Source organism: Vulpes vulpes, chromosome 12, assembly GCF_048418805.1.
Source record: "Vulpes vulpes isolate BD-2025 chromosome 12, VulVul3, whole genome shotgun sequence".
Lineage (NCBI taxonomy): Eukaryota > Metazoa > Chordata > Mammalia > Carnivora > Canidae > Vulpes > Vulpes vulpes.
In genome coordinates, this window is record NC_132791.1 from 134,633,665 (window position 1) to 134,653,731 (window position 20,067).

The 20,067-nt window shown below is 50.0% G+C and overlaps 1 protein-coding gene across 18 annotated transcripts in view; it reads right to left on the minus strand.

The window, feature by feature from the left end:
* Positions 1 to 1,114: 1,114 nt before the first annotated feature.
* MYH10 (myosin heavy chain 10) overlaps positions 1,115 to 20,067 on the minus strand; it is a 123,863-nt gene continuing 104,910 nt past the window's right edge. For all 18 annotated transcript variants that reach the window (XM_026005481.2, XM_026005487.2, XM_026005483.2 and 15 more), the window contains 12 exons: positions 19,023 to 19,175; positions 18,368 to 18,616; positions 17,695 to 17,907; positions 15,769 to 15,981; positions 14,263 to 14,424; positions 10,986 to 11,114; positions 7,606 to 7,694; positions 6,740 to 6,863; positions 6,449 to 6,657; positions 4,934 to 5,042; positions 3,537 to 3,709; positions 1,115 to 2,710 (listed from right to left, as the gene is read on the minus strand). In XM_026005481.2, the coding sequence (XP_025861266.1) occupies positions 2,566 to 2,710; positions 3,537 to 3,709; positions 4,934 to 5,042; positions 6,449 to 6,657; positions 6,740 to 6,863; positions 7,606 to 7,694; positions 10,986 to 11,114; positions 14,263 to 14,424; positions 15,769 to 15,981; positions 17,695 to 17,907; positions 18,368 to 18,616; positions 19,023 to 19,175 (1,968 nt within the window). In that variant the 3' untranslated portion in view covers positions 1,115 to 2,565. The remainder of the gene's footprint in view (positions 2,711 to 3,536; positions 3,710 to 4,933; positions 5,043 to 6,448; positions 6,658 to 6,739; positions 6,864 to 7,605; positions 7,695 to 10,985; positions 11,115 to 14,262; positions 14,425 to 15,768; positions 15,982 to 17,694; positions 17,908 to 18,367; positions 18,617 to 19,022; positions 19,176 to 20,067) is intronic.

Consider the following 20,067-nt stretch of genomic DNA (forward strand, 5'->3'; position numbering starts at 1 on the left):
AGCCTCAACGCATCTCCGCTCCATCTCAACAAGCACTGGGCCTGAAGTCTTCCTGATGATGCGCTGCACTGCTGCTGGGTGGCAACCCGCTGGCTTCTCTGAGTCTCCAATGCACTGGGAGCCCAGCTCCCATAAACCCTCTTCCTGGGGCTCTCAGTGCCCAACAAAGGCTTTATGAACTGCCTTTCCCTGGACCACAAAGCAGTGGTTTGTCACGTGAAGTGAGGTTCCTTCTGGTTAGCATCTCTGTAGAAACAGGAACTGGGACAATTCCATGCAGATCATGTTTCTCCTGACTAGGTTGGCACAGGACAGCTAAGCTGGCGGCAGACAGTGCTGGCGTTAACACCCCCTAAACCAGCCAACAGGGAGGAACTCTTACTTTCTGAGGGAAGCCAGACACACCTGGGTAAGACCCTGGATACAAGGGTGAGGACACGCGAGAGGGCATCCTGCACTTTTGCCTGTGTTTTTCACATCCCCACCACGGCCAAGCAGCATGGCCAAGCAATACCAGCCTGGCCTGAGAACATCATAGAATATTGAAAACAAAAATCCGCATTCTCTATGGGATCATACGTTGTCCTAGTGTTTCATTCCAGACTATCTGAATTGGCCCACACTGGAGAGGCCGCTCTAGGATCTCCCTGAATTCTCCCCCAAGCATCTTCAGCATGCATCCTGCCCGAGAGCATAGTCTGAAACAAAACACGCTGATCTAGTAATGAGCTGCGCTGGTCCATGACCAGAACCCTCCCGAAGGGTTCATCCTGCAGCCCTAAATGGCTCCCTTGTCCACTAACGGCTGGGTGTCTGGCCCCAGTGGCCCTGTCCTTCCCCCACATATCTGCATGCTGAGGCCACTGCGAGAACAGGACTCGGAGCCAAGACCGCCCAGAGAGCTAGCCTGTGTCTGCCAGATTCTGGGACCACAGCGCCCTCAGCAACCGTGGGCCTGGCCTCTGCATTTTTAAGTCTGTGGGGTGCCCAGCCTCCAATCAGATCACAGAAGGTGAGAAGATAGATGCCACATTCACGTGATTATTCTTGTTTATTGAGGTCTGTTTATTTTCAACGGGTGCTTTTTCCTCCGAGTAAACAGAACAGGCGTAAATATCTATAATGAATAAATTTATTGTCTTACAAAAATCATTGTCTAGAAATATGGGAATACAAGAAAAAAGATATTTGCAGTCAGGTGTCTGGTGGTCAACAGCCAGTACAATTCATAAAGGGGGAAAACCAAAGATTCCAAACCCACATGACAAATTCTTCCTAACAGGTGTTAAAGCTTTTAACCCAAAAGGTTTGTTTTTCAAGCACGTTGCAGAGGATCAAGGATTTATAATTAACACTGATTCATTGTCACTGAATGTTTATAATACCACTTCGACTAGAGAGGTACATGATATGAAGCACAGTTGAATTGTTACAGAGGCAAATAATATATTTAACATTGTCTTAGTACTGTAGTGTCTAAGGCACTTTCTGTAATGTCAGTTTGCTTAACTATCAACCAAAAACAGAATGCTAAATGTTCACTGTAACACTGTCCAAAGGGAAGGAGAAATGAAAAAGGATTCACATCCACTGGCATATCAACATTCAGGCAGATGGCATCTGTTCTGGAGGATCCGTAAACCTCCCGGACAAACTTGGAATAAGTGTGGGACACAAAACCAATATTTTTCCATTTTGGGCTCAAAGCAGTGGCTGAATTTGCAAGGTCAGCATGCGAGCCTGGCTGGAGAGGGAGGGCCCCCTACTGGCCCGGTGAGTGCCCTGTGGCTGCTTGCTCCTGGGGCGAGGGGGCAGCGTGCTGGCCAAGCCAGAGGGCATGGGGTTGGCGCGACGGCTGCCACCTGCGGCCTCGTGGCCGCTGTCCCTTCAGTGCACAGGCCAGCCCTGGCCGGGGACGCTTCACAGGAAGAGATGCGGGGACAACCACCAACTCGAGGGTGGGAGGGGCGCGGGGGCCCCAAGTGGATGCTGCAAACCCACTCCTCATCTTGCCAAAGCCCCCTTCACAGTTTGCTCACTGAAATAGTGTTGATCGTCATCGGAGGAAGGACAGGGAGATGCAAGTGTGGGTCAGGTTCCACAATGTGCTAAGAGACTCGACGTGGCTGAGGAGTCGGGGCCACATCAACACAGAACGAAGTTACCTGTCTGTAGACAGAGCGCATGCAGAGAGAGCGGCCACCATGGGGCTGCCCCAAGAACCCAGCCACCGGCCACGAGGATCTGGAGTTGGTCTGCAAAGGGGTTCTCTTAACATGGATTATAAAATGGTCTCTGGATGAGTATATGGAAAATAGATGCAAGGAGGAGACTCTGCTGAGTAGGTGTGTGTTCTGTGTGTATATATAGAAAAAGGGGAGCAGTTGTACTTAAATCTGAAGCAGGATACGGTATGTGTGGGCTGGAAAGCTGTAAGACACGGTTGATCTGTCAGGAAGCCCAAAGCTTGCTCAGTTCCTAAATGTCGGAGGCCCCCAGGGCAGGCCGGCGCCGGCCGAGTACCTGCATGTCCCGCTGTGTCGCCTCCGCTGGCTTCCTGGGGCTCTACTCCGACTGTGGCGGCTGTGTCTCGTTGACGTCACTGGTCTTACTCTCCGTGTCATCGTCTGACAGCTCCAGGGAGGCTCCCTCGATGTGTAGCTGGCGCCGGCCTGATCGGCTGGATGAGAAGCTTATGGGGCCACCTCGTCTGGGGGATGGGAAGTGGACACGTGTGGATAAAGTTGGTGATGTGTTCCGCTGTCTAGGGGCCCCCAAACCTGCACCCCTTCCTCAGGACACGACCTAGGGATGGGGGGTTGGGATTCGGGAAGGCCCTGTGCTGCTCCAGTGCCACCTGGCCAGCACACAGCAGACCCTGGGCGGTGCTCAGAGGGCTGGGTGGCTGCGTGCAGGGATGGGATGTCATGGGAACAGGCGGGGCTCTAGGGAGGGCAGATAGTCCTCATTTAGGTTTTGTGGGCCACGTAAGGTCTGTTGCACATTGTTTTGGCTCTTGTACAGCCCTTTGTGAGTGTAAAAAACCCTTCTCAGCTCACTGTGCAGAAAGCAGGGCACCGACACACTTTGACCAACGGGCTACCATCCGCCGACACCTGTGTTAACCTGTTCTTGGCGGGGGCGATGGGTGGCTTTCACTCCCACCTGTCCCCACTGTGGGAGGAGGGCCAAGGGCACCAGGTGGCACCAGGAGCTGCTGCCCTGCTTTTCCCAGAGGCTGGGACCTCCGCACAGGGATGGGACACCTGACCTGGCTCTCAGGCCTCCCGCCATCCTGGTGGAGTCTACTCTGCACAGCACAGAAAGGGAGTGGGCCTGGGCCGCCTGTGCTGGAAATCCTGACCGGATAAGCGCACAGCGATCCCGGAGCCAGAGGGAAGAACTACGGGGATCTGAGGAATCCTCTGGGCCAAATGCAAAGCGACAAATGCAGCTGTTTTCACAAAGCTTGGGGCTCTGCGACCCAGCGCCTCTTGTGGGACATCCCCATCCAGACCCTAACCCGGGTCGCTTACCTCAGCCGGTTCTTCAGCGTGCTGACCTCACGGCTCAGGCCCTCGTTGGCCTCCGTGGCATCGTCCAGTTCCCGCTGGAGCTTACGCCGAGATGCGTTGGCACGCGTGGCTTCCTCCTCTGCCTCCTCCAGCTGCCGCTTGAGCTGCTTCATCCTGGCGTTGGCCTTCTCCATCTGGGGGATGAGTCGCACCAGCCGAGTCAGACCAGACGGGAGAATTCGGTGTTGGCATGGCCATATCCCGAGCATGTCCCCGACAAATGTGTATGTGTGTGCATGCGTGCGCGTGCACACAATAACAAACACACACATGGCGGGGGTGGGGGGTGGATGGTCTGAGGCCTTCTCATCAGCCTGCCAGTCCCAGCACAGCCAGTGTCTACAAAGCAAACTGCTAAAGGAAATCTAATGTCAAATCCTATTTTCACCCTCGTGTTTTCGGTAGGGAAAAAAAACGTACAATTGAGTAGCTTCACATGAGTGACCTAGGGGATTAAGAGCAGGAACCGATTCCTGCAGAATACAAAAGAGCCAGACGGGGGCACAGTCTCCCACCCCAAGAGGTGGTACAATTGGTTTTGTACCTCTATTCAGCACGGGTGTTTCGCTTTGATTCAAGTACAAAGACACCCTGGAAGAGCGAATGCAAGAATGCAGCAATGCAGATGCTGGCCAGCGCCTCACAGGTCGCTCACGTCTGCCCAGAGCTGCCCTCAGTGGTGCTAGGTCCTGGGGGTGGGATAGGGAGAGCCAAGGGCCTCGGCATTCTCCGCCCTGGCCACCTTCCCTCCCAGCATCTGCAGGGGCCACGTGTCATCACAGCAGAGTGGGGAGGCCCAGAGGGAGAGCACGGCCCCCCTAGGCAGCAGGCACTGTGGACCCGGCCATGGCAACCAGTCCCATTAGAGTAGCCCCTTGATGCTCAGACCAGGGTGTGGCTGGGTGCAGACGAGGGAGACCAGGCGGGTCCCGCACACAGGGCCAGTGCCCAGTGAGTGCCGACAATGCCCAGGACTGTGTTCTGGGCACTTAGGAGAGTGAGTGTCACAGGCAGAGGTGTCCTCCCCCATGGGGCACACATGCTCTGGAGAAAACCACTAACTGTAAGACTGCGTTCAGGCCTCTGGTCCAGGCTCCCCACTGCCTATGTTGGCTGCCCTGGGAGAGCCCTGAGGGTGGGGGCTGTGTCACAATCATCTCTGTGTCCCCTGCACCCCAGAGTGTCTGCTGAGGACAACAAACAGCACGTTTGCTAGAACACAAGTGTTAGTTTCAAACAGCATCTTCATGTCGCTAGTCAGATGGTGACACTTGGGCTCATTGTGCATGAGTGTCCTTGCTGAGTAAAGCTGCTCTAAGGCGGGAGGCATCGTCATCCTGCTCTTTCCCCTTCCTTACCTGTTCTTTATACTGATCCGCATGTCGACGCTCATCTTCAACCTGCATGAAGATCTCTTTCAGCTTTTTCTCTGTGCGACGGACTAGTTTGTTGGCAGCTGCTCGTTCCCTATTAAAACGACCAACGTGTTAGTTTTGGCAACTCCAGAAATGACGGTGGAATGGGGAAACTATTTTTTTTAGTCTTTTGTCTCTGGAAGAGGACACACGCTGGAATGCCTTCCCAGACCTCTCTGACCACAACAATATAATTAACATGGCCCAGAAACTCTTCCTTTCTGATGTAACATATCCTAATGCAGGTGGGTAGAAAAAGCGCATTCGTTATTCCTTCACACACAGAGGTCGATCGTGTTGGTGGCCTTCTGAAGATCACAGCGACCTGCCCCAGGGGCATCTGGGCGGCTCAGCTGGTGAAGCGCCTGGCTCTTGGTTTTGGCTTACATCATGATCTCAGGGTCCCGGGATCAAGCCCTGCGTTGGGCTCCCTGCTCAGTGGGGAGTCTGCTTCTTCCTCCCCCTGCTCATCCGCTTGGTCTCCTTCACTCTCTCAAAATCTTTTTTTTAAAAAATAAGCTACCTGCCTATATATTCAAATCTTCTGCGGATAAAAACCATAATTAGTCACTCTCATTACCTAACTTTTTAGCATGGAAACCCAAACAAACCGATTTGTTAACTGTTTTAGGTTAAAATTAATGGGCTGTCGCAGCTACTAATGAAACAGAAAAAAAAAAAAAATCTCACACTCCCTGTTTAGTTAAAGCCAAGCAAGTAAGCATGCTTCCTGAAAGGCCCACACTGGCCATGCCAAAGAGAAGGAACTTAGTGCCACGGAAAACAGTCTTTTTTGTTCCTTCTCAAATGTTACCAAGAATGGCCAGTCCCTGCAGTTGGCTGGAAAGGGTAGGTCACAATGACTGTGACGGCGAATAAGCCCTATTCTCTGAGTGCAGTGGGGTCTGCAGAGTGGGAGACTGAGGAAGTGGGGCCTGGGTAGATGCTGGGGGCCCTGCAATCCTGGGCCCCCAGCTGCCCATCGGGAGGGCAAACGTGAAGCTCTGCTCTAACCCAGGGTGGGGTCAGTGGCCTCTAGAGCTGCCTGTGCAGCTCTCCAGATGCTTTACTACAACACAACGGGAAATGCCAGGCAGTCCTTTCCTATAGGAGAAGAAAAGCTGTTTGGTCAAACTGCATTTCCTCTCTGCCAACCAGCTGTAGCATTTCGTGTGATGTCAGCCACTTGGGACATTGACTGGGGAGAGCACCTCTGGCACCCAAGGAGGTCAGGGGCATAGTAGGGTTAGCCCGCAGGTGAGCCAGCCATCCCTAAGGGCTCACAACACCTCAGTCTCCCGTTCTGGGTACGTCTGTCCCTGTCGTGGCTTCTTCCCAGGCTAAGGGAGCCCTTGCAGGGCCGCGGAGTGTGGGTTGTGTCTGACTCACAGGCTCAGCCCGGACCTGGCCTGCAGCAGATGCAGGAAGTTTGGGTTTACGACAGCAAGACCCTCTTACTTGGCTTCCTGCTCCAGCTGCTCCTCTAGCTGCCCAATCTTGGCTTCCAGGGCGGAGATGGTGGCCTTGAACTTGGACTTGACGGCGCCCTCCAGTTCCTGCAGCTTGGCCTTCAGCTCCTTGTTCTGCCGCTCTAGCTGCTGGCGTGCGTTGTCACTTTTCTGGGCGGCGCTGCGCTCAGCCGCGAGCTCGGCGTTCAGCGTGTCCACCTGGAGAGGAGAGCCGGGTTTAGTCACTCGGGCCAGCGGGCACCACAGCCCTTCCCAGGCGACAGGCCGCTGCGCGGGCCACCTGCAGCGTGGTCTTGCGGAAGCGGTCATTGAGCAGCTCCATGTTGCTCTGCTCCTCTTCCAGCTCCTCCTCCAGCTGCGCGATCCGTGCCTCCAGACGCCGCTTCTCATCCAGCAGTGCAGACCTGGCCGGGGCAGGAAGAGAGGGAGATGACTCAACACCGGGTCTGCCCGGCCTGGGGGTTGGGGGTGGGGTGGGGGATGCAGGGGGGCTGCTCCACACCAGCATCATTCTTGATTATTGACTTTCCCCCTGCTCCCGTCCCCCAGCCCGTCAGCAAGTCCTGGTGATGACACTTCCAAGCCTCCAATGCTAGTGAGGGCTCTGTCACTTCGTGCTGGACCACCTCGGTCCCCTTCCAGCTGGCCTCCCTGCTGCACTCCATCTGCCCTCTGCAGACAGCGGCCATGGTGACCTTCCACAAGGGCAAAGTGACCCCAGTACGCCCTAGCTTAGATTCCACTGGGTTTCCAGTGCACTGAGATAAAACGTCAGCCCTCATCCAGGCTACACAAGGGATGTTGGTCTTAAGGGATCTGCTTGCCAAACCGAATGACCTGGAGGGTGAAGACTTAACTGGGTTAGTTTCAGGTGTATTTCCTTCCCGCCTAGTGTGGGAATGACTGACCCGCGGGGGTGTGACCTACTGGGTTGTGCTCAAGGCAGTTTGGAAGCCCAGCATCCTCTTTGCCCAGACTTGGAACTGAGGAGCAGACCAACCTGACTTCCAGATGTCTGATCGCCTGCCTTTCCCCGGGGGCGGTGGGCATGCCCCAAGGGGGACAGACCACAGGTGCCCAAGAGGACAGATGGGACTGCTCCAGGTCTCTCGCCCGCCCCGGCCCACTGGCTGCCGGGAGACTCACTTGCCAGAGGCGCTGTTGGCGATCTCGTCAGCCAGCTCATCTCTCTCCTGCTCGGCGTGGCGGCGCGCTCGCTCAGATGAGGCCAGTTCCTAAGGAAGACGAGACGGGATTGAAGCTCTGGTGAAGCATCTACTCCATGGTGAGGTCTGACCTTGCCCTGCTGACTGCAGCCTCCGTGGATCCAGCTCACTCTGTACCTCAAGCTGCTGTTATATTTGAGAAACGAAGCCAGCCAACCAGGCAGTGTGCTCTTGTCAACATCCTATGAAAAACTGACCCCAGAGGGGAGTCCTGGTCTGTGTAAGTGCTTTGCTGTCACTTCCAATTTAAGAGACAGCTTTATTCCTGCCCTCCTGAGAAAGCTGGGGTTTCTTAATCACAGACTGAGCATGAACTTTATTCAAACCCAGAACTAGACCAGCTCATGGTCTTGGCATGACTCTATCACATACACGGATACACGGGTCATACAGTTTGGAGGAAGGACACTAGTTAGACCAGAAACATCAAAGGCCCCAGGAAACTGGGCCGTTGTGCGGCACAGTCAGGATCACAGTGCCTGTGAGGAGGAGGGGGGCGAGTGTGAGGCCTCGGGCTTTGCGGTGAGCAGGGCTGCCTCCCAAAAGGGCATGGAGGGGGTGCAGGACACACGGTTCTGCACCTGCCAGTTCTGCAGGAAGAATGGCCCTGTGGCAGCCCTTCCATGGATTTGTTTGGAAAGAGGACCTGCCCCAGGAAGCAGCCAGGGCACATTTCTCACCACCCATGGGTAAAGGCAGAGCTACTCTCAGGATGTGAGAGTACCATTTCCTTTTTTTTTTTTTTTTTTTTAATTTTTTTTTCTTTTTTTTTTTTTAAATTTTTGTTTATTTATGATAGTCACACACAGAGAGAGAGGCAGAGACATAGGCAGAGGGAGAAGCAGGCTCCATGCACCGGGAGTCCGACGTGGGATTTGATCCCGGGTCTCCAGGATCACACCCTAGGCCAAAGGAAGGCGCTAAACCGCTGCGCCACCCAGGGTTCCCAAGAGAGTACCATTTCCATGAGCGTATGGATGAAGTGGCTTGCCAAGTCTAAGGCTGGTCGACAGCGGAGAGTCGGGGTCCTGACACCTCCCTATCCGGTGCCTCTTCCCCTGCAGCTAGCCCTCCCAAAAGATCTCTATTTGACAAAGGTACAGCTTTAAGATGCCTGTGGGGCAGGGCTGCATAAAAAGGATTTCACCTGTGTGCATGGCATGCAGGTTACATTAGTGCCCAGGATGTAGGCCAGAGGCCCTTGCACGTGGGACAGAGTGAGCCTGACTGTGAGGGCAGCTGGTAGGATGCTCTGAGCCTGACCCAAGGGCCGGCCTTAGGTGTTCCATCCTCCCGGGCCTAGCAAGGTGCCCTTCCTGTCCACCTGCTGGGTGAGCTGCAGACAAGAGAGAGGGGAGGAGCCTGGGGCCTGTGAGCTGAAGGACAAAGGGGTCTGGGGGGAGAGAGAGAGAGAGAGAAAAAGAGAGAGAGGTGGAGGGAAGGGTGGGGCTTGCTTTCTCTGTGGGATGGCTTCTCCCTCTTGCAGCAAACCCCTGTCTGAAGGCCTGGAATACACACTTTCTGAAGAGGCTGCGTTGCTGCTGGGCTTGGGTACAGAGGCAGTGCCCTGGCCCTCAGGGCCCCGTCCCCTGTGTGTGTAGCCCTGTAAGCTCTATCATGAGCATCTACTTTTGCTGAGGAATGCATATTCTTTTAAGCACTTGGAGCATTTTTAAAGATGGACCACATGCTAGGCCCTAACGCTGCTCTGCTCTCAATATTCTTAGCCATGATGCAATAAAACGGAAACCAGCTATGAAAAGCAAAAAACAAAACCAAACAAAAAACAAAACCAAAAGTAACATATTGGAAGCTTATACCACACTTTTAGACTATTCATGGAATAAAGAAGAAACCATCATTGAAATTAGAAAAATTTAGAACTAGGGGCACCTGGGTGGTTCAGTTGGTTGAGCAGTTGAGTGGGTGATCTCTGAGTCGTGGGATCAAGTCCCACATCAGGCTCTGTACTCAATGAGGAGTCTGCTTCAGATTCTCTCCCTCTGCCCCATCCACCTCTCACATACTCTCTAAAATAAATCTTTTTTAAAAATTTAAAAGATGGCAATGAGAGCACAGATTTTTGCAGGACACAGTGAACACAGGAGAGGAATTTCCAGTGTTCTAGGAGAATGAGACGAGAAAAGCCTAAAAAATTAATGTGTGCAACTCAAGAAGTCAGAAAAAAAAGATTCAAAGGAAATAAAGACAAGAGGGGAGAAAAAAAATCAATGAAATTGGAAATAAAGAAGGATCCAAACCAAAAGCTGCCTCTTGGAGGAAGCCAAGGGTCTGCTCAGTGTTTACTCACCTGGTCTTCAGTTCCTTCCATTCCGAACACTGAGGGAATTCCCTTCCTTTCTTGCAAGGTCTACCCCTCATTTACAGTTGTCTTTGCTAACACCAAATCCAACATTTCTAGATGGTGGTAGCTTTTTTCTCATATTAATTCGTAATCATATCTCAACTTGAGTTGCTTTTATCTTTCTCAATTGGAATAAATGTTGATCACTGTTTATACAGAAATGTGTGTACACATTGAATATGTACAGTTCCTTTGTATGTCAGTTAACCTCAATAAAACCATTATAATGTGTGTATGTATTCTGGTGTGCCCACCATGGATAGAACCCCAGACCCTCTGTATCCCTTCTTTAGTCCCTCTTCCTGAGAACTTAAAAACGAGATAAACGAAAGAATCCATCACAAGATGATTCACTTAGGAACTCAATGAAACCTACTTTTCCCCTTGTAAGCATCATATGCATAAACAGGGCCATCTCAGGACACTAAGATTAGAGTTAACAGTCCTGATGCTTTACCTACACTACAGAAACACCACTGCCTTTGTTTACACACGGAATGAGGCCTGGAAAGTTGCCTGAGCAAGTACTAATCCAAGCCTCAGCCTTTGGTCAGGTAGAGAATTGTATATGAGCAGTGTCATAGGCTGGACTGAGTGGTAAGATGGTCCAGTATCTTATTACAAATGGGCAGTGAAATTGTATACTAGGCTATAAAGACAGTGACACGTATTTCCTTGCCCCTGGAGAAATTTTAAGGGGTAAATATATATATATTTTAAAGATTTTATTTATTTATTCATAGAGACAGAGAGAGAGAGAGGGGGGCAGAGGCACAGGCAGAGGGAGAAGCAGGCTCCACGCAGGGAGCCCGATGTGGGACTTGATCCAGGGTCCCCAGGATCAAACCCTGGGCTGCAGGCGGTGCTAAACTGCTGCGCCACTGGGGCTGACGGGTAAATATTTTTTGAATAAATGGATGAATAAGTACACCAACCTCCTGCAATTGAAGGATTTCTGCTTCCAGACTCTTCAGTTTCTTTTCACTCTCTTTGGATTGAGCAAAAATCTCATCCCGGGATGCACGAGCTTCTTCTAATTCACGTTGGTAATCCTTCATCTGAGCCTAAAATTAAGTGGGAAGAAGGTTTTAGAGTAGTTTTCATTGTTAGATTTTAAACATGTATTTTTTTTCAGATTGTAAAAGTAATATATAGCCATTGGAAACATAAAAATAAATGGAAATGATGAAGGTATTACACGAAAACATTTAGAATAATATCCCTTATGAACATGGATGCAAAAATCCTCAGCAAATCCCACAACAAATTACGAACATAACGGCAAACTGAATCCATGAGCATATAAAAAAGAATTACACTGTATATTTATATACCATTATATCCCAACATCCAAGTAGGATTTATCTGAGGAATGCAAAACCTAAAAATGAATTAGTATAGCTGTAGGATCATCTCAAAAATGCAGAGGCAGCACTGGACAAAATCTAAAACACCCTTTCATTATAAAAACACTTAAGGAAATAAATAGATTTCCTTTAACTCTGATAAATGGCAGCCACAAAAAACCCTAGCTAGGGCAGCCTGGGTGGCTCAGTGGTTTAGCGCCGCCTTCAGCCCAGGGCCCAATCCCGGAGACCTGGGATTGAGTCCCATGTCGGGCTCCCTGCATGGAGCCTGCTTCTCCCTCTGCCTCTCTCTCTCTCATAAATAAATACAATCTTGAAAAAACAAACCCTAGCTAATATCATACTTAGTGGTTCAAAAACTGAATGCTTTCCTCCTAAGATCAACAACGAAGCAGGAATGTCTGACTTTGCCACTTTTGTTTAACACTATCGTGGAGAGTCTTGTCAAAGTAATTACATCAAGACAAGAACCAAAAAAAAGACATCCAGATTAGAAAGGCTTTAGGCAAAAATAACCAGCTTGATTTGCTGATAATATGATCTGGTATACTGAACATCCTAAGGAATCCAGCAAGGTTATAAGATACAAGATCAGTATACAAAAATCAATTGTATTTCCATACACTATAAACATTCAAAAAATTAGGAAAGCAGTCACCCACCCTGATAAGCATCAAAACCAGTAAAATATTTAGGTATAAATTTAGTTAAAGTAGTATCTGACTTGCACACCAAAGATACAAAATATCACTGAAAAAAGAACCGCTAAATAACTGGAAGGATCATTATGTTCATGCCCTGGAGGACAATACTGTTAAGATGGTGGTCCTTTCCAAATCAGTCCACCTAAGTCAACACATTATCAACATTCAAGCTGGCTTCCTTTCCCTCTCATTACAGAAATTGACAAGTTGATCCTAAAATTCATATGGAATTATAAGGAACAGCTAAACAATCTTGAAAAAAGAATAAAGCTAGAGAGTCACATTTCCCAATTTCAAAACTTACAGAGCCACAGCAATCAAGACTGTGATTCTGGTCTAAGGAAAGACACAGAGATCAATGGAATAGAACGGAGTCCAGAAATAAACACCTAAGTCTATGTCAGTAGATTTTTGACAGGAATGCCAAGACCATTCAATTTCACAAGAAGCATCCAGAATACATACAGATACATCACAACTCTGTTTATTAAAGAAATCAATTGAGACGAGCAGAGGGTTGAAAGATATTTTTCCCAAATAAGATAATGGGCAGAAGCACATGAAAAGATGTTTGTCATCAGTCCTTAGGGAAACGCAAATTAAAACTACAATGAAATACCACTTCACGCCCACTGGGATGACTATAAAAGATGGGCAAGAACAAATACTGGTGAGGATGTAGCGACACTGGAGTCCTCATACTAAAACGGGACAGTCGCCGTGGAAAGGTCTGGCCGTTCCTCAAGGTTAAACAGAATCACCATATAACCCAGCACCTCCACTCGTAGGTACGGGCATACCCGAGGATTGAAAGCACGTGTCCACACAAATGTTCATGAATGCTCACAGCAGCAGTATTCTTAGTAGCTGAAAAGCCAACCCAAATGGCCATAGCTGATGCATGGAAATGTGGTGCATCCATACAATGGAATATTCTTCAGTAATAAAAAGGAACAAAGCACTCATTCAGGCTACAGCACACGGAGGCAAAGCAGCCAGTCCGCAAAGCCACGTTTGCTAGGATTCCATTTATATGGATGTCCAGCTCAGGCAAATCTAGAGCGACAAAGTGGATTTGTGGTTGATCAGCGCTGGACGCAGCAGACCATGGTGGGGGGGACAGCTAATGGCACAGGGTTTCTTTTCAAGGGAGTCAGAATGTCCAAACTTAGTGGTGAGTCTGTACAGTCCTGTGAATATACTAAAATATACTCAAAATACTTTAAATAGGTAAGTCGCACGGCCTGTGAATTACATCTCCCTAAAGCCGTGACGTAAATACAGCCTAACTGATGTTCTCTACCAGGTGCTTCATAACCTTTGTAATTATCTCATCCAAATAAAAGCTTTGTACTTAAGCTTTTTTAAAAAGTAGGAGGAAGCAAATAAATTACTTCTGAACCCATTATCCAGAGTTGACTTTTCCTTTTAAAGGTTTTTTTTTTTTTTTTTTTTTAATATACACGTGTGTGGGCTTGAGCAAAGCTGCCCTATGCTGCTTCCTCACTCAGGCTCTGTCGCCGTGTCCTTCTCCCCAGCATCGAAATGCCTGGTGGTCAAATACATTTCAGCTCTGATCTTTGTATAAAAATACTTCTTCTCATCTCTGTATTTTGCTAGAACACATTCTTAAGATGTGGAATCACCACAGTCAGAGAAATGGATGTTTTCTAAAGCGTTTGTCACAAATGACCAGTGTCCCCCCAGAGAAGCTGTGCCTTTTACGAGAGAGGGCCCATGACATCCTGCCAGGAACTGGGAGTTATCCTAGAAATCACCTTGACATCATGATAGTGACAGCTGGCACAGCATTCAAGTAGCAGAAGTGCCGATGAAATCAGACTGGGAAGAGGACTGAAGCTCATGGCCAAAGCCACCTTCCTCCCGGGTGGCTCCACATTGTCACCGGGGGCTGTTTGGAGCCCTGAAAGCATGACCCCCCCCTCCCCCCCCCCCCCCCCCCCGTGGATGCTGTGTGACCCCCTGCTCTGTCCAGGACCTGCTAGGTGGGGCCATGCACATCCTGCAGACACGACAGATACACTGTGGTCCTTCCAGCCTTTGTCCCAAGCCACAGCCCAGGTCACAGGCTTGGTCCCCACAGGGCCACGGGACACCCTCAAGGACGCGGCCACACATACCTGAAGCTTGCGAAGCTGCTTGATCACTTCGTCCCGCGCTTTGTTCGCAGCCTCAATCTGGGCTTCAAGGTCCTTCAGGTCTATTTCCAGTTTCTTTTTAGAAGCGACCGCCAGCGCCCGCTGCTTCCGCTCATCTTCCAGCTCTGCCTCCAGCTCCCGCACCTGGTGGGTGGCATCAGGTTAGGCCTGCTGGGACCCAGGTGTCCCCTCATGGGGCCAGGCAGCCTGTCACTACAGAGGGTTACTGTGGGGGGCTCCCTACTGCCAAGTAGGTATTATTAATGGAATAATAATAACAGCTGAACTGTGTTCAGGGAGGTCTTTAAACAGTGGCACCTCATATGCACCGTTCCCACAGCCTACCCATGAGGGCACATGGGAAGGCAGAGTCCTTGGTTTCAAGGTCACAGACAAGGTGACACCATACAGGTGAAAGCTCGGAGACATTTTCATTTTCTTTGTTTTTCTTTCTTCGTATTTTTAAAAAGTTTTATTTGAATTTAGTTAATTAACATATAATGTATTATTGGTTTTGGAGGTAGGTCAGTGAATCATTAGTCTTATATCACACCCAGTGCTCATCATATCATGTGCCCTCCTTCATGGTCACCGGGAGATATTTTCTCGGGGTGGTTTCCTGTGGGGGCACTCAGGTGACCTATGGAGAGGCCCATGTGGCAGGGAGCTGGGGTCTCAGGGCAGGACCCTGGTGGGGGGGTGGGGGTGGACAGCCAGCCTGGACGCCGGGCTTCTGGGCCAAGTCAGGCCTTCAGACAATGCACCCTGCCACATCAATTCAGAATTCTGGACCCACAGAAACTGGGAGTTAAGTGAGTTCTGCTCTAAGTCACTAAGTCTGAGGTAATTAGTTATCGAGCAATAAATGGTTAATATATTAAATATCAGTACAATGAAAACAACAAATCTATCCCAGATCCAAGATTTGATACCACGAACTTCAAAGGACTGCCAAAATATCCATAATTTGTTTTTAAAAGTGAACTTAGAAATTAGACCTACATTCAGGAAAGTATACAAAATTGTAAGTGCCCAGCAACATTTTAAAAACCAAAACCAAAACAAAACAAAACAAAACAAAACAAAAAGAATCATCTGGCTTTTTTTCCTTTTCAAAGTGATTTCATGAGGACATGTGATGTCACCTTCAGAAAAGTGGAGACCCCCCATCAGGTGTGTATGGCTTCTCTCCTTTACCCACATGTTTGCAACCAAGAATTGGAACTGTACTATGTATCCTCTGGGGATCCCACTGAGGAGTATGGAATAAGCGGTAAACATTCTGGCTTGTAAGCATCACTGGTGGTGTTTGGGAAACAGGAAATCAAGAACAAGTAAGCTAAATTTTAAAGAATAATCAAATGATCGACTAAATTAGTTTTACTTCTGCTAACATGTTCTGACATGAATGGACAAGACATTGACCCACAGGCAGACTTCGAGAACAAACATGTTCCCATTCCCAAGACTATGCTTCCTCCCACCTACCTGCTTAACCAGGAGCCGCTTCTTCTCTTCATTCTGCTCGTCCCTGGTTTGTAAGTCCCTCTCAAACTGGGCCTTCATGGCCTGCATGTTGACTTCCAGGCGAAGCTTGGCGTCTTCTGTGGCCTGAAGCTCGTCCTCCAGCTCTTCCAGCTGTGTCCTCATCTCCTCCACCTGTTGCTCCAGGGCCCGCTTCGATTTTTCAAGCTCGTGCACCTGGACCATGGGACACAGCAGGGAAGAGATGACCCTGGCAGAGCCATAGACAAGGACTAGGACAGCCATCTGTGTCGTCTTCGGTTAGAAGCCCCCACACGGCACGAAGGCCGCTCTGGTCCCTCCCAGGCCAGCTTCCCCACACATCATGGTCCTTCCCTATCCTGCTCCAGCCTCCGCTCCTCCTCATTTTGGAGTAAGCCATTAGAGAACAGTAGGGAGCTCTTTACTGACGTGCTCTGTAATCAAGAGCAATTCTCCAGTGACCCTGAGGCCCAGTGAGCTCTGGGAGCCAAAGAACAATGAGAGGAGTGCAATGTCAGAGGTGCTGGTCTGCAGAATGGCCACCTGCCTGCTGTCGGTGTGTGAAAGGTGCTACGGTATGTCCCGTCTTGCTCTGGGCAAGATGGCTCGTACCAAAAATGCACGTGGAAGCTTTTACATATTAAGGTGTAGGCCCGTGAAGCAGCATACAGGTAACACAGGCCTGGGCTTTCTCTGGGCAAAGATCCTCATCACCAACCTCCATCTACCGCTTCCACCCCACGTCCCCTCTCATCCACCCCAGAGACACCCTGGAGGTAGCAGGTGCAGGTGCTGTGCTTCCCCTTGGGGGTTTGTGGCTGCGCCAGTTCTCATGCAGCAACGGGACAGACGCCTGGCATGAGGCAGCCCTGCAGGTCTCCTCAGGGTCTGGTGCTTCTCAAAAGAAATGTGTGTGGAATTAATGTGTGACTGTTGATTAGTCTAGTGAATGACTAAGGGAAGAAGAAAACAACAGAGCACCTGGCTGGCTCTTGACCTCAGGGTTGTGAGTTCAAGCCTTATGTTGGGCAGAGAGCTTGCTTGATTAAAAAAAAAAAACAAATCCCAAAACAATGAAAGCAACTGTGGAGTTCTTCCTCTATATTTTACTGTGTAATCACAGCCATTTCTGCTGTAGGTGGCCTCTTGTCCAGGGGGCTGATCCCCTGGGCTGCAGGAGACCCAACGGGAAGTTAGGATGGTCTTCCCCCTTTAGGACGTGGCCAGAGAGCCCACATCCCATGAAAAGGAGACTTGATGTTTTCAAAGCATATGTGCCATAGTGTTGTGAAATAGGGGGAGTGTAACGTCCAGCCGGCAGATGAGCAAACCTGGGCTTGAGAGGTAAAGTGGCTTCTCCTGCCGAGAACGGGAACTGAGTGAAGAGCCAAGCCCCAAACCTGTTTCTGAGCCGAGGCCTGGCCTGGCCATCCTCAACACCTAAGGGAGGGACGTGGGGCACAGAGAAGTGATCACAGCTCTTGTGGCATGTGTCCTAGGGGGAGGGCGGTATCACAGAAACCTTCAGACCCTGAATGAGTCCCCAAAACATCTGAAGCCTTCGGGGAAGATGGTGGTCTGGGAGAAAGCTGTTGCCACAGGCTCCTCCCCAGGTGCCCGCTGCCCTCGATCTGAGGGATCCCTGGTACTCGTGCTGGTAACTGCTGTGACATCCTTGCTTCCACGTCCCCTGCCAGGGCGCAGGGTAGGGCAGGGTGGGCCCAGGATGTGACAAGAACAAACAAGAACTCCAATCTGGCTTTGGCACTGAGAACCCAGAACAGGCCACACATCCCAGAAGATGGCGCTCCCATCCTTATGCACAGGCCTGGGTCCTCCCAGGCCGCTCCGCTGCTGGGTGAGGCCCCCCTGTGCCCCTTCTGAGGACCGGTCCCTAGGGACACTCACGTTCTTCCCCACGTCATCCTTAGAGCTTATCAGGTCCTCCATGTCTGCCCGCAGCTGCTTGTTCTGTCTCTCAAACTCTTCCTTGGTCTCCAGGGCCTCCTCGAGGGCTCGGGCCAGGGACAGGGCTTTGGTTTCCTTCTCCCTGGCCTCTGCCTCTGCACGGTCTCGCTCTTCTGCATAGCGGGCGGAGATGTTCTTCTCCTCTGCCAGCAGCTGTGGGGATGGCATTGGGAAATGTCAGGAACGCTCTAAACGGCACGAGAACCCCTTCTGCCTCACCCTGTGTCTGACTTATTGCTGAGCACAGTACCGTCAGATTAGGGGTGGGCTCTTAGTTCTCTTTGCTTTTCTCCTTTTCCGACTTTCTATAAATATGTGCAGCTTCTGAATAAGATTATTTTATTTATTTATTTTAGAGAGACAGAGAACAAGTAAAGGTTGGGGCAGAGGCAGAAGCAGACTCCCTGCAGAGCAGGGAGCCCAATGTGGGGCTTGATCCCAGGATCCTGGGATCATGACCTGAGCCAAAGGCAGACGCTTCCCTGACTGAGCCCCCTAGGGCCCCCCCCTGAATAAGATTATCTTAAACCAAAAGAACCAAAGGGAGAGCTCTGCCAGGAGGAGACCACGTGGCACTGGCCATGGAGCCTGGACATGGACGCAGAGGACCCACCTGGTCAAACTTCTTCTGCTTCTTCTCCAAGTTGGAAGCGATCTGGCGCTGGTGATCTAGGTCCACCGTCAGGTCGTCGAGCTCCTGCTGCAGGCGGTTCTTGGTCTTCTCCAGCTTGTCATAGGCCAGAGCCTTCTCCTCCAGGCGCTGGCCCAGGGCCTCCACGTCTTTCAGAAGCTTCTTTCTGGCTTCTTCTAAGCTCTCGATGGTTCCTAAGTCATCATCTACCTTCTTCTTGGTATCGGCGAGCTAGGTTTTCCGTGAGGAGAGATGTACATTCAACAACCCCGTTGATTTTTACAGGCAAGGGAGAAAGAGAAAACGAGTTTTCGATATTTTGTGAAAAGAACTGCAAATCACCGCTGTGGGGTTTTGAGTCAATGACTCTTCGACTGTAACTGAATTTCTTAGCTAATGATCTAGAAGGGGATGAGTGGTTTAAACAGTGGACGCCGTCCTAGGACTTTATTTTGGACACTTCCAATGCCATGACTGGTGTAGTATCAGCATTTGGCTGGTTCAAGGGAAAAACCCCTTAATGTGCTTAATTTAGGACAACCTGGTTAACTGTCCCCAGTGGAGGAGACAGTGTGAAACCTCGGCGGCTAGAGACGCACATCTAGGCCGCCGCGGCCACCCAGGGGGACACACGTACCTGGGACTGCAGCACCAACACCTGCTTTTCCAGGTTTTTCCTGGCCTCCTCCTCCTCCTCCTGCTGCTCCTGGAGACTGTTCTTCTCCTCCTCTAGCTGCCGGATGCGGCTGCTCAGGTTCAGCTTCTGGCGGGTCTCCTCCTGAAGGAGCTCCTGTTTGTTGTCACAGAGGCCAACACTGAGGTTACATTAGTCACCAAAACAGAAACTCTATCTATCATCCATCCATCTATCTATCTATCTATCTATCTATCTATCTATCTATCTATCTATCTATCATCTATTTATTTTAACACCTCTATTTAAAAAAAAAAAATTCATGTCACAAAAACCAGAGAGCCTCAGTGTCCCAGAAATACCCAGGGATGTGAAGAGACAGAAAGGATTCAAAACCACACAGGATCATTTTATAAATGCCCTGAACAGAAATACCACTCTGACCTGGCTGTCGAGCAACGGCGACCCCATCCACGCCTCCTGCATCTCTTAGCTCCGGGCAAACCTTCCTCTCCACTCCTGCCCCTCAGAGTTCAGACACTTGGCATTTCTCACCATGGTAACCTCTAGATTCGGGACACCCCTCAATCGTCTGTCCTTTATGCTTTTTGCCAGGCTCATTTTTCTAATATGTCAATGCGAATGTATTGTTCCCATGACTTTCAGACTTGAAAGTTTCCAAAAGCGCACACGGGGCTTTCTGTGTGGTCCAGGATGTGCCTTGTCACAGCCTAAGCCCCAGTGACACTGGACTTGTTTGTCTGAGATTTCTGACCCCCATGTCCCCAGCACATAGCAAATAAACATTCATATCAAATTAGAAAATGTAATAAAAATAAGATGTCAGACTCCAGGTACTACATTATTTTTGTATCAGTCACTATCCTAACTTCTCTCAGGCTTAAAGACAATCATTCCTCGGTGAATGTTTCGGTATGAGATTTAACAGTATGACTTAGTAAGCTTTAACCTGTCCTTTTACGAAAGGGACTCTTCGTTCAGTCGGGGTAGTCAGATTTCAACCACAACAAAATAGTCTTATTTAAAG